The sequence below is a fragment of the Conger conger genome, chromosome 4 (genome assembly GCF_963514075.1).
Source record: "Conger conger chromosome 4, fConCon1.1, whole genome shotgun sequence".
In the NCBI taxonomy this organism is placed as follows: Eukaryota; Metazoa; Chordata; class Actinopteri; order Anguilliformes; family Congridae; genus Conger; species Conger conger.
Window position 1 is genome coordinate 67,033,549 of NC_083763.1, and position 16,588 is coordinate 67,050,136.

The following is a 16,588-nucleotide window of genomic DNA, read 5'->3' on the forward strand; positions in this document are numbered from 1 at the left end:
ACAGTATTTTTAATTCTAAAATTTCTTCACACTGAATGAATTATTCTGCATCTTGATTTGGTCAACTTTCATGGTTAAATTGTCTTGTGATCAAAACCTACTTCTGTGACAATCTATTACCCTCTTCCTCAAATCATGGTCCTGAAGAACCGAGAACTGCATGGTTTTCCACATTCCCTTTACCTGGAAGTCAGGAGTTTAGCAATCAGTAGCACTAATTGTTCAGTTAATTACCTGAGAGGAAAGAAAACCAGGGCTGGATTTGGGTTTGAGGGCCAGATTTGACTGTCCCCGATCTACTATATAGATCTACTGTATTCTTATGGTTGTGGCATATTAATTTGACTTGAAGATAAATACCATGCATACACCTTGAAGACTATCTTCCAATTAAATTCTATTACGGAACTGTCCTATTTTCAGGAATTGTATGTGACACAACGAAATTGATTAATTTAATTAAGATGAATTTACCAAGAGAGATGGGCAATTTCCTTGATGATTGCTGGGTTTCCCATTGGAACCCATCCATAGCTGGGGATAGGCTGGAATTAATCATAAATTACAATTGGACATGTGTGATGAAGAAAGACAGTTTAAAAGGAGAGTGTGGTGGATTTAATTAGTTGTGAGTTAAGGTTTAAGATAGATAGATAGATAGATAGATAGATAGATAGATAGATAGATAGATAGATAGATAGATAGATAGATAGATATAAGAAATAAATAGTGTGGGTTAGTGTGGCTAGATTTCATCAGCCGATATATCTACGTGCAATGCCTAGAACACATATGCCACTCTTGTCTCAGTTACAAAGGTAATCAATGTAAACTTTTATGTACTGTATCAAAACCATGTATTACTTGAGCAAATATTGGTTTTGAAGAGAATACCCAGAGCCTTGCTGCATTGAAATAAATAAAGCTTAACTATTTGGAACCAGGTTATTCTTTAGCGGAACACGTTTCATTCATTGCAGAAGACCACAGTTTACAGGAGAAAAGTCTGTTGATTTTTTTTCTCAAAATGCGGCACAGGGAAAGCAGTAAACAGTGAGCATTTCCCCCTTTTCTCCGTTTTGGTTTGTTCCAAAGTCAGTGTACCTACATTTCCGAATAGATTTTCATGCATCTTACAGTGCCGCCACAGCAGTGACGGATAGCAGAAGGCGCACGAACGAAAAGCAAAATAATGGAACCGGATGATACGTTACTTTTTTGATTGGGGTGGTGTTTCTTCAAGTAATTGTTGAGGGTAAGTTATTTCTAAGCAAACTTGGACAGTCACAGTGTTTATAGCAATAAAAAAGTACAGGAATTATCTTTCAAAATACGTCGGTAATACTTATTAGGATTTATTAAATCGATTGTCAACTTGTCGCTCATAATTTTAAGCAAAATAGAGTAGGTTCACAGCAGGGCTCTCATCGTGTTTCTTTTGTCAAATAAACTAACTGGATAGTGACTGAAGTAGGCAACAAGTCCAATAAAATGGAAAGCAGACAGATCAGCTTACACATAGGTGACGATTACACCTGAAGAATAACAAGGTAATGTAATAGAATACGCGTATCCAATACATGAGAATGGTCTCCAAATATTATGAATATCAACTCGTAATTCATTAAGGCGTGGATGTTGCGTTTTTTATTGTAAATCTAGTTCTGCTTAATGGTGGTGTCAGTGGTCCAATTCGAATGCTTTCACTCTATTTTACATGGACAAGAGAATGACAGGTCAGAGCGTGCGTTTTGATAGCGTACCGAAGACTTTCCGGTGGATTTCAGACACATTTCTTTCCGTGGCGTTGTGAGAGCCATTGTATTACCATCTTACTATTGACGCTTTGTAATTTGAATTCTTGTTTTAATATTAGCCGATAGTTATTTTATATTGTGTATTTAGATTTCGCAAAGTTGCCCGTGCAACCCTCTCAATTATTACTGAACACTTCCCGGAGGCGCTTCGCCCATGCTGTGGACACCAAGATACCGTGTTTACATAATGTAGCCTCTGCATGTCTACTTTCTCCTGGAACGGCTTCTTCATATCCTAAGGCACTTTCTCTTTTCCATTGCTAAGGCATTGATTAAATATGAAGCAGGGAGAATACGTGTCGTTCGTGAAATGAATGGAAATGAACTGGCTTTCGTGAAAAGCGCGGGTACGTGCAGTACCGTACACTTGCGGTCAGCTACTATATTCTGTCGGTTTGTGTGGCTTCTATATTCTGTAGTTTTCACAGACGGGGTCATGACGAAACTCGTGCAACGAAAAGGGATTCCGTTCCCTTGCTTTATTCATCAACTGGACTACGCGCTTCGTTTTTATTTCGTGTCCGGGTGGTTATGCGTTGGCCTTACACTAGGCTACCAAGCATATTTGCCGTAATGTAAATACGTGAAAGTTGACTACCTGTGCAAAAACTGTTCAACCGAAACGTTAACTGGAGCGAGGCATTGCCCGTAGCGATGATGTGGGTGTATGTGGGTGCATTTGATCTTTATACATTTTTGCGATTTTTAATCATCTTAACATCGTTCTCTGATGTACTTTCATTTTCTTAGCTGGGTTCATTTTCAGAGATCATCCAAACCTTTCCTTCACACAAATAGTACAAGAAAAACACTAAAAGCTGTGGTATGAGCAGAAACTAATGAGTTTTTCTAGCTTTTGTGTATATTTTATGGAAAAAACATTTTATACACCCTTTCCAGGAAAATAGCAGGCTGCCAGAGTAGACAAATAACAGTTACAACAGTGTTTATCCAAAGAGGGTGCACTAGGTACACCTTTAGCACAAGTTCTACTAGGTGTCTTCCTGTTTAATTTAAGCTGGAAGCTAAAAGCAATGTTAAATGGGCTTGCTGACCAATTACAGTACTTGAATGTCAGGTGTCAGGTGCCACTTTAGCTACAGGCACCTGTCTTGTCATTGAAAGAAGAACAAAAACCCTGTGAGCTTTCATTGGTCAGTGTATTTAGATGTGAAAGTGATTTCGGCCAGGGGGGATGTGTTTTTTTTTGTTGTTGTTCTTTGCTCTGATTACACGTGCATTCAATTTCACGCTGCTGTACATGGTGTTATTACAAGCAGGGAGGAAATGAGGTCACGCTGGCGGCTGGACTGACACCAGGTGAGAGCGGTACATGTAGCTAAGAGGTCACAAGGATTCTGTAGACTGTGAGCTGATGCTCTCCAATAACACTGGCGTACACCACTCTGAAGAGGCCTGAGTGCACATGTTTGAATGAGATGCATTTTCTTTCTTTCATTTCATTGTAGCGCCTTAGAGAAATGGGTATGGGCACGACCTGCCTCTTTCGGGAAGCAGCCGAGCCTAATGCAGTTACTGTAGCCCCGAGCAGGGCACACTGTAGATCAGTGAGAACACACAAAAAAACACGCTGTACAATGCTGTTTGACAAGCAGTTTGACAGTATGTCTACTTCAGCTGGCAAAACAGCTTCTCTGCTCTCTCTACCCTTCAAGCTGCCAATAAAAACCCATTCTCCCCACTCGGGGGCGGAGCTATCCTGTCATACATACGTATGTATGCGAGAAATTGAGTGTCGCACTTAGAAGAGTGCAAAGGAAATGTGAATCCAACTTAAAGATGCAACGCATGCAGCGTATGTCAGTGCCTGGGTAGCCAGCTCTAGCAGCATGCGTTGCACCATTCATGGTGCAGGTCACATTTGTAAGTGACATTATGTGCCTCGCCTTGGTCAATTTGTGATTTGTTTTAGTGTGAACAGGTTGTGTACACCTCTGTACCTCTTGATACCTTTCACAGTGCCAGCTTATTTTCTCATTAGAAGCTGCTTTTTCAACAGTGGAACATGTGTATACAGCGTACACATTTATTTGTTCTTTTCTGCACATTTCCCCTGCCCGTCACGTGCACGGCTATATGATTTGGAGCGAGATACAACAGTAATATGAAGCAGTACTGACCCACTGGGGTTGAGGTGGGTCACAAATGAAAAAAGAATGAAAAAAAAAACATAATACTCTTTCCACTGCAGTGATTTATATGTACAGTTGTCTTGAGTAACGTGGCAACAAAAAAAAACATGTTATTCAAAAATTTGAACATCAAGCCATGTTTTAAAACGGGGCTGGTGATTGCAAATGTGCTCCCTCATTAAATGGTCTGCGGACTCTGTGGACCACTGCTATAGAGGACGCTGTGTCCCACCACCCAGTATAGCATTATCTGTAGTCTTTGACAAGACATGTACAGTAAGATTGTGCGATTGTTGTTTTGAATTAACGCAGCTAATTAACGGGGCTGTGAGGATGCATCCTCATGGCCTTGCGCCCTGCTGCCATTCTCACCGTGAAGTGCGTCTGAGAAGACAAGTCTCCGCTGGTGTCAGGGAGAGGGGATGGGAAAATGCCAGTGCCAAGCCTGGACTTTTTCTGGCTGCTTTCACACCAGTGAGGCAGTGTACATCTCAGTACAGAATAAGGAGGAGAAAAACAGCTGCATACATACAGCATCATCTACCACATAATGCAGACAACATGAAAACTAACCTTGAAAACCCCACAATGAATAGTGTCAATGGCCATAGAATACTGTAGGCCATTATCAAACACAATGAGCGCCCTTGTAAGACAGGTAATGTGGTAATGCTCATGTATACAGTATGAAACATACATTAAACTGTTAAATTAGTCTCAGTGGACAATAATCACGACATCCTCTTAAACTCCATTAAGCAGATGTAAAATACAATACCCAGAATAGTTAGAGACACAAAAATGAAACCTATTTAAAAGAGCAGCAATACTCTCAAATATTATCAACGGTCCCCATATGTCATTCATTTAATATTATATACTGTACCTTCTGTCCTTTTATTTTATTCTGTATTTTAAATTGTAAACCTTTCTAGACTAGCTGCAGGACTGTGCTGTTGTACTGCAGCCACTTACTACAGTGTTGAGCAAGTTCAAGCCAGGTCACCGTCTTAAGCAGAAACAAAAATAGGATCAATATTTTTAATAAGCGTGTTCTGTCCTTTTCATTTTCACATAGAGTTGTGAAAGCTCCTTTCTTAATTAGACACTTGTAACACCAATTAGCCATATTAAGGCTGATTAAGTCAGAAATAGCAATGCACACTGAAGAGTATTCACATCCCCAGATATTTAATCACTCAGATCAAATAGTGTTTTCCTTCTCATGTAATGTACTATATGAGAAAAGATTCCCGTAGAAAGAGGTTACATTTTTAATTGATTCTATTATAGGTTGCTAGGTGAAATCAGTTGGGAGCAAACTGACGAAAGAGTGGACACCTGGTGACTGAAATGAAACCATTTTGTGAAAATGAAGAGTCCAGAGACAAAGCAAATGGCAAAATGGTGGATCATCAGGACTGATTTGGGAGATGCTGATGCAACCCGAATCTCATTTCAGTTTTAAAACTTGAAAGAAGGACATGCAGTTTATGGTACTTACACTGTATGTCCTATATTTCTTTCATATGGTGTATGCTGTTTGATTTATATATGGGAAAATACCATTTAACATTTTTTCATCCCTAGTTTAGTAATGGGGAACATGCATAGGCATCGGTAGCATGCTAAGAGCTAGGTAGATACTGGGTCTAATTTATATTGTATGATGTGATGGTTTGGAGATTGAACCTCTGCCATCCCAATCACAAGGTCATTAAACTGCTACAAAAGCATTAGATTGTATTATACATAAAAAATTTAAAGCAATGTAATCTTGCTGTTCCTCTCAATGGTGCAAAGTGCGCTGTGTACTGCAGTTTTAGTGTTGCTTTCATTAGAGTCTGATTTTCATTTTTTTTGACAGATGTTGAAAAATTAATGCTGAACATTCTTTGTGTGCATTCGTACTTCTATTTTAAAAAGTAATAATGCAGCAATGGAGAAAAGGTCATGAATATGACGATATGACGAAAAGTTCCCCATTGATTTTATGTTCTGCTTTTTATAGTTAGTCCTACTGAGCTGTGGGACTCAGAACTACATTATAAGCTGCTGGATTCTTTTAAAGGAGCATTTCGTAAAACACTCATTCAGTGATATGGAAATGAGTATAATATAGGGGGAAATTAAGCTTAGTACACAGCTGCCTTTAATCCTTAAGAACACATTGCAGAAAATCAAGGATTCATGACATTATATGACACTAAATCATTTCATTTGAAGGTATAACAATGGCTAAAATATTTGCACCAGATAGAAAGTTGACCACTTATTTAGGTTTTATGGTGATTACAATGGAACCATTCATTTGGTGATTTTGAAAGTAGTGTATTACACTGTACTGCGCTGTGATAGCAGTCCATTTAGTGTGAACTGCTAGGCTACTTCATTCATTTTAGTGCATTTACTTTGTCAGATGCAGAGATGCGTCTTAGAATTTTATGTGACAGACTGTACCATAGGCCAGGATTGTCCTGAATGCTGAATGATCAGACAGAAGGTTCCGGATAATATCAAACTGGCAAAGTAATAATTTGGCTATAACTGCGGTATGTCGCCTCATTGTTCCTCCTGAGCACAAGGTCTTCACCAAGGCGGAACCCTGTTTACTTTCTTCATTATGTTGTTATGTTTTGTTCTTAATGTGGAGTTATGATCTCATTGGAGAAATTAATTTACTTATGTAAATTTGATCTGTAATGAAATGTAAACTTCATTATGGTTTGACTTTGTAAATTGAATCTCTGCATGTTTCTAAAGCAAAGCTTAAATGCTTGCTTTTGGAAAGTTAAAAGAAATGTTTACAAATGTGTATTTTTATCTGGGAATGGTATTCTTTTAACTGTACTGTATTTCAAGTATGGCATAGGGCTATCAAATGATTTCATATCAGTTGTATTACTGGCTTTGCTTGGAAATGTTAATTGAACAAAACTAATATGCGTGAGCGAGAGATAAGCATAGGGGTTTTGCATGATTTCAAGAACATATGGTGACAGATATAAATAATGCACTTGGATCTGGGTCTTGTAATTTCTGTGCTGCCAACTGTTGTTGTGGAAACATGGTGTAATTCATAGACCCATTCAGGCTACCGCAACCACAAAATAGCAATCTGCCGTTCAAGCATCTTATTTTGGCATCATTTTATGAATGGATTCGGCTATAACTACTAATATAGAAACAATGACTGGCCCATTTTTATTTATACGACTGACTCACCACTCAACTGTTTTCAGTGGATTGAACGAGCCCCCTAGTCCTGCCCGATCATTCATTTCTGGCTGTGTTTATTTCTGCACATCGGGGGTACTCTCAGCGAGTTGTGCTTTTTCGTCAGGAGTTGGACGGAGGAGGTGTCAGCACTAGTGATAAATGGCCCTCACTAAATGTGTTGTTTTCTGTCATATTTTTGTTATTTCATTTTTTTTTTTTGTAACTGTAAGCCCGCTTCATCCCCGTGTGAGTGTGGAAGGACACGTGGGAGTGTTCCCTTCAAGGCACCTGTCGGCTGCCACCTTCTGTCTCTGTCACCCGGCGGCTGAAATGTGCCAGTTGCTGGGCTGCAGAACTGCGTCAGCCTTGTGGGGTCGAGCGGGCGGATCGAGGACACCCCATTGACCAGGGGACCTGCTGATCTTAATTAACTGCCGTTTTAATTACAGCCGGCTTCCCTGGCAGAGGCTCTGTCCAGTTGTAGAAGAGTTTGTCCTGCGAGACTCCTGCTCACAGCATGCAGTGGCAGTGGCCTTGATTGGCTCCAGATGCAAGCTTCTCCGTCCATCAGCACATTAGAATCAGATGTTTAACTGAAGGAGTGAAATGGCCCTTTCTGTTCCAGCAGGATAATGTTAATGGGGTTAACAGCTTTAAGTAATTGTCTTATAGTTTCAATTTAGTTTTCATCTTTCATACTGTAAAGGGCCGACTCAAACATTTTTCATTTCAGACCTAATCGATCTGATTAAACTTGTATTTGAATATTTAGGCCTTTATAAATGCCTTGCTGATATGAACATGGAAATGTGGAAATCCTGAAGACTGGCACTGCAGTGGTGCTTATTGCATTTGGTCTTATCTAAACCAGAATTCAGGAATATGAACCCTGTGTGCAAAAGTTAGGTCAGTTTCTGACTCATCTAGGACTCAGACCTTTATTAGAATGAGCCTTCAGTATTAACGAAAGGAAAGTATTAAATATCATACTGTCTCTGGAATAACATTTAGTACATTCTTTTTAATTGCTCATGTCCTAAAATGCAATGCTGTTTTTGAAGCAAGAAGCATTGCTGCATTCAAGGTGAAAAATAAACATTGCCACACAGTCGGAATGCTGTTCAACACCGCATTTGAAAGAGAAAATCTTAAATATCCTTTTACCGCTTTTTCAGTTGGAACATCAAAGAGGTTCAGCACGATACAGTCAGAACTAATCAGCCTGCTTTTGCAGCCACCATGTCTGTTCTAGACAGCACGTAGGAGAAAATTGAATTCACTCAGGAATAATTTCCTACCAGAATGTATTACACTTAGCTATCCTTTTACTTTGAGAGTCTAGTAATATATTTAAACCTTTTTCTATTTATTTTTCTATTTCTTATTTTATTTAAATCAGATGCCTTGATGAATTTCAAACTGTGTTGAGACTTTAAGGAGATGTTCCTGTTGGCACACACTGTAAATAAGCCAGTTTGTTCAATGTTTTTGAGTGGACGGCTGTTTTCTTCCCTCTTCTTGGAAGCAGATTTGTCGGTTAAAAGTATATACAGTGCTACAGTTTGCTAAATTGCTATGTTCACTGTTATTTTTGAAAAAAGAACATTGAGCCGAAGTTGACTATGTTTCTTTGCCTCCTAGGGGCCGTCCAGCAGAAGACTGTTATCAGCGTCATTACGGTTCCCGAGCATCTCTGCGCTTCTTCGCCGAAGAGAGATCGCCAGAATGGCGTATCCTAACTTGACTGTGTCGGCCAATCACAGCTCGGGCTCAGGCAACTTCTACCGGCCGTTCTCGGTGTTCAGCGTGCTGACGCTGACGCTGCTGGCCATGCTGGTCATCGCCACCTTCGTGTGGAACGTGCTGGTGCTGGTGACCATCCTGAGGGTGAGGACGTTCCACCGCGTGCCGCACAACCTGGTGGCCTCCATGGCCATCTCGGACGTGATGGTGGCGGCGCTGGTGATGCCCCTCAGCCTGGTGCACGAGCTGAACGGCCGGCGCTGGAAGCTGGGCCGCGTGCTCTGCCAGGTCTGGATCTCCTTCGACGTGCTCTGCTGCACCGCCAGCATCTGGAACGTCACCGCCATCGCCCTGGACCGCTACTGGTCCATCACCCGGCACCTGGAGTACACGCTCAAGACGCGCAAGAGGATCTCCAACGTGATGATCGTCCTGACCTGGCTCCTGTCCTCCGTCATCTCCCTGTCGCCACTCTTCGGCTGGGGCGAGACGTACTCGGAGGAGCAGATGGAGTGCCAGGTCAGCCAGGAGCCCTCCTACACCATCTTCTCCACGTTCGGCGCCTTCTACCTGCCGCTGTGCGTGGTGCTCTTCGTCTACTGGAAGATTTACAAGGCCGCCAAGTTCCGCATCGGATCCCGGAAGACCAACACCATTACGCCCATGGCTGAAGTTATCGAGGTACCGCATTGTGAATGTGTTATGAGTAATGCTGATAGAGAGGACCATTACATAATGGAATATGCCAAAGGAAGAGGCAATATATTGCAACATACGTATACCAGACATGGCAAGGCATGTGCCAGTTGTTTCGGAACCAGACTCAATGGCATCATTTTTGGCATCAGTGCCATGCAAGTAGATGGATGTGAATTTTAGATGGATGTAGATTTATGTGGATTTTAAATGGATGGAGATTTATGTGGATTTTAGATGGATGTAAATGGATGTGGATTTTAGATTGATGTAGATGGATCTGGATTTTAACATTGTATGGATTTTGACTAATTGTTAAGACAATTAGGTTTATACATTTACTAATTTATTTTACACATTAGCAGGAATAGCATACTGCAGTAGTAAGTTGGAACATTAAATTTAATAAACAAAATTTTTTTTAAATGAAATTTTGATTATAATAACTACTAGTTCCACATATTATATAACATTTATAGCGATGAGTCATTGTGAATAGATCCATAATCTACATTTCATTATGTACCTCCAACTGTTATCTTAATAAACAGGATACATGTAGTAGTTACTCACAGGGACATATACTAGTAATGGAAGTTTTCCCTTTCTGCACACTTTCCTCTTGACCTTGAACCCGCTCCAAAATATGGTAAATGGTTGGAATTTATGTAGCGCCTTTATCCAAAGCGATGTACAATGTATGCTTCTCAATCACCCATTCATACACACACTCATACACCAATGGCGATTGGCTGCTATACAAGGCACCAACCAGCTCGTTAGGAGCATTTGGGGGTTAGGTGTCTTTCTCAGGTACACTTCAACACAGCCCAGGCGGGGGATCGAACCGGCAACCCTCCGACTGCCAGACGACTGCTCTTACTGCCTGAGCCATGTCGCCCCCTGAAAATATGAAATCAGAACTTCAGTCTCATACAGAAGCAAGACTGGAATATGTAAATTGATTCTCTGGATTTCTGCAGGTCCTTCACTTCAAAAGCTGAATATAAAATCCAAGATTCATTCATATTGAAGATAGCATTCCTCCTGCTTTACAAGTAGATCCATAGCTGTTAAGCTAAGCTGCCAGCTAAGACCTGGAGCTACATGCATTGTCCCTGTTGTCCCTTGTTTTCCACTGTTTTTCCTCAACCCATGAGGTAAATCACGTACTCACTCATTCACTCCTTGCTTAACATTATGTTCGCATGTCTACGTGCATGTTTGTGTGTGTATGCGTGCATGCATGCTTGTGAGTGTGTGTGTGTGGGTGTTTGTGTGTGCGTATGGGTGTGTTATACAGTCATTTATAAGCTTAAGCATTATCATGGTCTTTGATATGCATCATTCTTCTGTATTGCAAGCCAATTTTTTTTGTTTTTTTAACATCTGTAACATGGAAACTCTGTTCTTTCATGGAAACAACAGTAGTTTCCATTCCATTGACCATGACTATGTAAATGTCTTAGTAAATGTCATCTCCACCACCCCCTCCCCCTGCCCCCCATTGGTAATGACAAGGTCTAACTAAATTGCTTTTCCACATTCCGTAGTAAAAAATGCTTCTTTTTTTTTAAAGGTCACTGGTTGCATCTTTCTTGTTTTAGAGATTGATACAGCAAATACCTTCTTTGAGAAAACAAAAATAAATGTACAAACAATAAATGTACCTGTCAAATATGAATGAACTTAAACAAGGTATTTGATCCTTTGATATTTGACCAACGTCTGTGCTGGAGGGGCAGCGTATGGGTTAAAAATAAAAGCCTTGTAAGTGCTTGTGAGGGAAATTAATTTGTGATGTGTGAATTGCTTAAATACTGATCAAAGGCAAGATCTTCACCCATAGTCTTTGTGTCCTTCAGCCTCAGCTATGAGGTGTTTTTTTCCAATTCACCTTCAGTTTAACATTTTTCATTCAAGCCTTTTTAGTTGCTGTTGAAAGTTTGTCTACTATTGCCTGGAAGATGCACCCTTGTAAGTGTCAATGTGCTATCATTAACATGGAAAGCATTGCGGTTTACACTCGGTCATTAGTGAGGTAGGTGCAGACGTAGCATACATTTTGAATGGTACCTTTACAGAGCTGGTCATTTTCAACAAGACTGAGAAACCGAGACAGTGGAATTGCTACAATAAATAGAAAATAACTCACTGACAAGGGAACAAGAATGCTGATCTGCAGTGTGGTTACCAAGGAACTGAAGCAGATGCACTCATTATTCTCAATATGTGTTGTGATGATTATCTGCAAAATCAATCTGTAAAACATATTTTAAACTCAGCTTTGCTGGCAGAAGTCAGTTCCCCACACGATTAAGCTAAGTGACTCTAGCAGGAGTATCTACCGAATGCTAACATTCGAGATTCCACAGAGCGGTCTATCCATTCTTGAATGCCTGTAATTATGCATGTATGGCTCAGGCTAATATACCCTGTTTTAACACCCTCATCCTCCTTTATTGTGTGGCCTTCAACTTTATTGATTTTGTGAGCTTGTTTAATATCTTTAGCTCTGTCTTCCACACACTTGGGACAGGGATCACTAGTGTGTGTCAGTCACACCGCTGTGTGCTTTGTCTTTCTTAAAATGACCACTGGTTAATTGACATCTTTAAACCATGAACAGGAAATATTTAAATCACATTTGTGTTGATATTAGTATTGCGGATATTAATTAATTTGAATTAAATTAAATTACTGTCTGCTGTAACTTGATAGCATACCTTATAATTGAATGGCAGATTACTCCAGTGAACGATATAAATTATATCCAACCAATATAGAGTCTGTCTGCTGTAATAAATGCACAGATCCATAGGCTGCAGTCGACTGCAATGCAGTTAGCCAACTGATCTGAGTGTGCTCAAGATCACGAGGACCTGGTGATCAATAACATGACTAAATAGGTATAAGCGGGTTTAAGAACATATTTAAATTTTAGTCCAGTAAATTGAACCCATCTCACACTTGAAAAAGTGCAGAATCAGAACGTTTCTGGATATGGACTGAACGGCGCTTCCTTGATGTCCGCACTCATCCGGAATCCCTGCCAGTAGAGGACCCTTGAAGGAGGCTGTGAAGTCGTAGTCGTGCACATTAGCATTCGATGAATGGATTGATAGAAAAGGAGGTCTGTGGTGTAGAAAATGAAGTTACCCATGCTGCAATGAGGAGTGATTACATTACGGTGGCATTGAGAGGAGACTGCTGGGATGAGGCCTCGGGACAGTTGCCTTTAATCAATTGACTCTAACTTGCTTGGACACAATATACGTGATCGTATTTACTGCTTTAGCCAAAATGATTTTGGCTGCTGGGAAATATAGTGCCGGAAATGTGACGGGACCGAGAATGCTACATTTCACCCACCCAGTTTACTACTGTGGCTGCAGCAGGTGTGTGGGACATACATCAATGACACGGTGAAAACGTTCTACTTAGCCTTTACTGCCTGCCGTGGTCCCACTGTGAGCGAGCCAGAGAAAATAGCCTCCCGTAAATCCAACACACCGGACGCTTTGGAGATGGAAAATATTCCCCCGGGACGCAGAACAATCGGCCGGGCGCATAGGACAGGTGCGCAATCAGATTTTAACCGGAGGTCTGCCTCTCGAGTGAGAGAGAGAGCGGACCTTTCAGTGCAGCGTGCATAAATTCAGAGGTAGAGGAATGCCACCGCACTCTGGAGATCACCCTTATTCTGAGGGAACGCGTACGTGCTTCTGCTTCTGCTTCTGTGTCTGTGGAGCTGCGGAGTTCATGCCTAAGCAGACTGAGGCAGTTACCCTCCCGGTCCGGTGGTTTCAGAGTGACATTTTATTTTGAAGGTTTGAGTTTCCTGACTCCTAATATTGATTTATTTGTGGTCTTACAATCACTGTCCCTGTCGTTTTATGAACACTGTTTGACAGCTGTGTGCTAAATTAGGTCTCTGTCATTTTAAATGGTGGTATAAATGGGTGATATATGGTCTGTTTAATTTGCCATGCTTATGAGTTTTCTGCAGCATGGATGTAATTTTCATTCCACAGCAGTGGTGGCAAGCAGGAATTTACTTCAGTTATTTTACCAAGCACACTTAAAAATGGATCACTCCTAGATTCATGGGGCATGCCGGGGAAAGATGGCCTACAGGATGCTAGGATTCATAGCCAAGAGTATTGAGTATAAATCTAAGGAAGATATACTCACCTTATAAAATACCCATGTCAGACCACACTTAGTACTGTGTACAGTTCTGGGGAACACACTATAAGAAAGATATAGAGGCGCTGGAAAAGGTTCAGAGAAGGGCAACCAGATTGATTCCATGTATAAAAGATCATGAAAGACTTAAGAGGCTCAATCTCTCTAAGCTTAGTAAAAGGAGACTTAGGGGGATTTGATCGAGGCTTTTAAATTAATTAAAGAGATTAACAAAGTGAACTACAGGCGATTCTTCAGGGTGAGTTTGGTTAGCAGAATTATGCTTATAGTTATGCTATGCTATGCTATGCTATGCTGTGCTATGCTATGCTATGCTATGTTACGATATGTTATGTTATGTTATGTTATGTTATGTTATGTTATGTTATGTTATGTTATGTTATGTTATGTTATGCTATGAATGACCCTTGATGGCAGCCCTCTTCTCCACATTACGGCAGGTGAAGGAGGCAGCCCACCAGCCCCAGATTGTGTTCACGGTACGTCACGCGACCGTCACCTTCCAGACGGATGGGGACACATGGCGGGAGCAGAAGGAGAAGAAGGCGGCTCTGATGGTGGGCATCCTCATCGGGGTCTTCGTCCTGTGCTGGATACCCTTCTTCATCACCGAGCTCATCAACCCCCTCTGCTCCTGTGACATCCCACCCATATGGAAGAGCATCTTCCTGTGGCTGGGCTACTCCAACTCCTTCTTCAACCCGCTCATTTACACCGCCTTCAATAAGAACTACAACAACGCCTTCAGGAACTTGTTCTCCCGTCAGCGCTGAGGAGCTGGAGGTTCCGGGACTCTGTGACTATGGCATCCTGCATGGATCAAAAGGGATACCCTTCAACCCATGTCTTTTCTTACGCCACCTTTGTAAACATGGTCCTTATAAACTGAGAGGCCGATGCAGACGTAGCCTGATGAGTCATAAGTAGACTGTCAATGAAAAATAAACGCTGTGATTCAAGCAAAGGAATGTCTGCCCTGGAAATACTAATGTACAGTATAGTCTATTTCTAATTTACAATTTGTTTGTTTCTATGGATTGTACAGGGAAAATATAGTGACTGTTGCAAAACCCAAAGGATGTCAAATAAATGTGAAGTATCAGTATGTTTCGCCAAGGGAAAAGGAGTTCTGTTGCTGTGGTGGAAAATAGCTTTTATGAATGTTTTGGTCATCGTGCATTCAGCTTTTCACTGTGTGAATGTTATACTCATTCAGAAGCATGCTGTTTGCTCAATGAATCATCAAAAATAGATAAAAAATAGATTCAAAAGTAGAATAGATTAAAAACACAAATGTCTCATAACTCTCTCTTGCCCTCTCTCTTTCTCTCTCAGTCTGCCTTCGGGCAATCTAATTATTCACTCATATCTCTTCGGTGAAAGCCTGCGCATCTCAGCAAGATGCTGAGGCTGGACGCAGATGAGCAGTGGTGTAGCTTCTGTAGTTCTCCCAGAGAAAAGCACAATTACCAATATCTCAGTGCTGCTCTGCCTCCATTGAGTGCTATCACATCTGAATATCAAAGTTATCTCTACCTCTCTACCCCCTCTCTCTACCCCCTCTCTCTCTCTCTCAAATGAGACCTGTCTGTACCTTTAAGATGTAATTCTCCTCTCTCGTAGTAAAATGAGCAATCCATCTATCTTTGTGAGCAGCTGCATGCAGCCCATGGTCCTGTTTTTATTAAAAAGAGAAAAAAAAACGCTATGGATGAAGGGCTGACAGAAGAGCCCCTCCATATGTAATACAGATGACTCTCAGGCATCAATTTCCATATTTCAGCCACAGAAAATGTACATTATCTTCAGAATTGGCTACTTGCTGTAGAGGATCTGATAAAATATATATATATTAAATTATTATTTTTTTATTTTTTATTTAAATACATAGTAGCTTTTAAATAAATAAAAAACACTCCTAAATATCCTTAAGTTGAGTTATTGATGTTAATCCTGTTCTTTTTTTTTGTTGTTTAAATTGGGAAATTAAATTGATTTCTTGGGCACACTGCCCACCTCTGTCTTGACATTTTAAATGCCCAAGCCAAACCATGTGCTGCAAGCAGTGATCCATAATTGAAATTTAATTATTAATGTTTTCCAATTAGCTGCTTTCACATCAGGCAAAAATATAAATAGCAGTACACATTTGGAAATCTTTTGGGTCAATTGTACTGTTACACGGGGACACTCAACGACTCAGAAAACGTTTCCATCTGCTCTGTTCTTTGCAATTGCTTAATGATTATGTGTGAATGTACAGAAAGCTCCACAAGTCTTGGGACGAGACTTTGCTCTGTATTCCACAATTGTAGATTTGTAATAAAATGATTCACTCTCTTTCTTTCTTTCTCTTCCTTACAAATCAAAAACTGGAGTGCAGAGCCAAATCAAGAAAAAATATACCTCTGTCCCAAGACTTACGCAGCTCACTGTACAAGATAGGAATGGAAATCATGTGTGCAAAACAGTACATAAGGAGGCCAGAGGACTGGAATAAAAAAGAAAACCTTTGACATTTTTTCATTACCAGTGTTGTATATCTCTTTCTTCTGCATGTAATTCAGAAAATGGGTTTTCAGGGATGATAGAAAAGCTGTAGCTTTCACTGAACGCATGCTACCATTGCTACACATTCATAAAGAGCAAAGTTATTCACCACACATGCACATGCTGGCAAAATATCTGAGACTCTGAGTTATGGAAAATTGCAGTACATAGCATATGGTTCCTTCCTTATCTGTGATTTTC

The 16,588-nt window shown here is 40.6% G+C and overlaps 1 protein-coding gene across 1 annotated transcript; it reads left to right on the plus strand.

Annotated features, from left to right (window-relative positions):
- The first annotated feature begins 1,150 nt into the window (after positions 1-1,150).
- On the plus strand, positions 1,151-14,610 carry htr5ab (5-hydroxytryptamine (serotonin) receptor 5A, genome duplicate b). Its single transcript, XM_061237251.1, has 3 exons — positions 1,151-1,255; positions 8,831-9,613; positions 14,278-14,610. The coding sequence occupies exons 2-3, from the start codon at positions 8,915-8,917 to the stop codon at positions 14,608-14,610; spliced, it is 1,032 nt and encodes a 343-aa protein (XP_061093235.1). The 5' UTR covers positions 1,151-1,255; positions 8,831-8,914.
- Positions 14,611-16,588: the final 1,978 nt, after the last annotated feature.

Excerpts from the sequence above, each read along its gene's own strand:
- htr5ab (XM_061237251.1), top strand. The coding sequence starts at position 8,915 with ATGGCGTATCCTAACTTGACTGTGTCGGCCAATCACAGCTCGGGCTCA. Across the intron at positions 9,614-14,277 it reads CCATGGCTGAAGTTATCGAG|GTGAAGGAGGCAGCCCACCA; the intron begins GTACCGCATTGT and ends ACATTACGGCAG.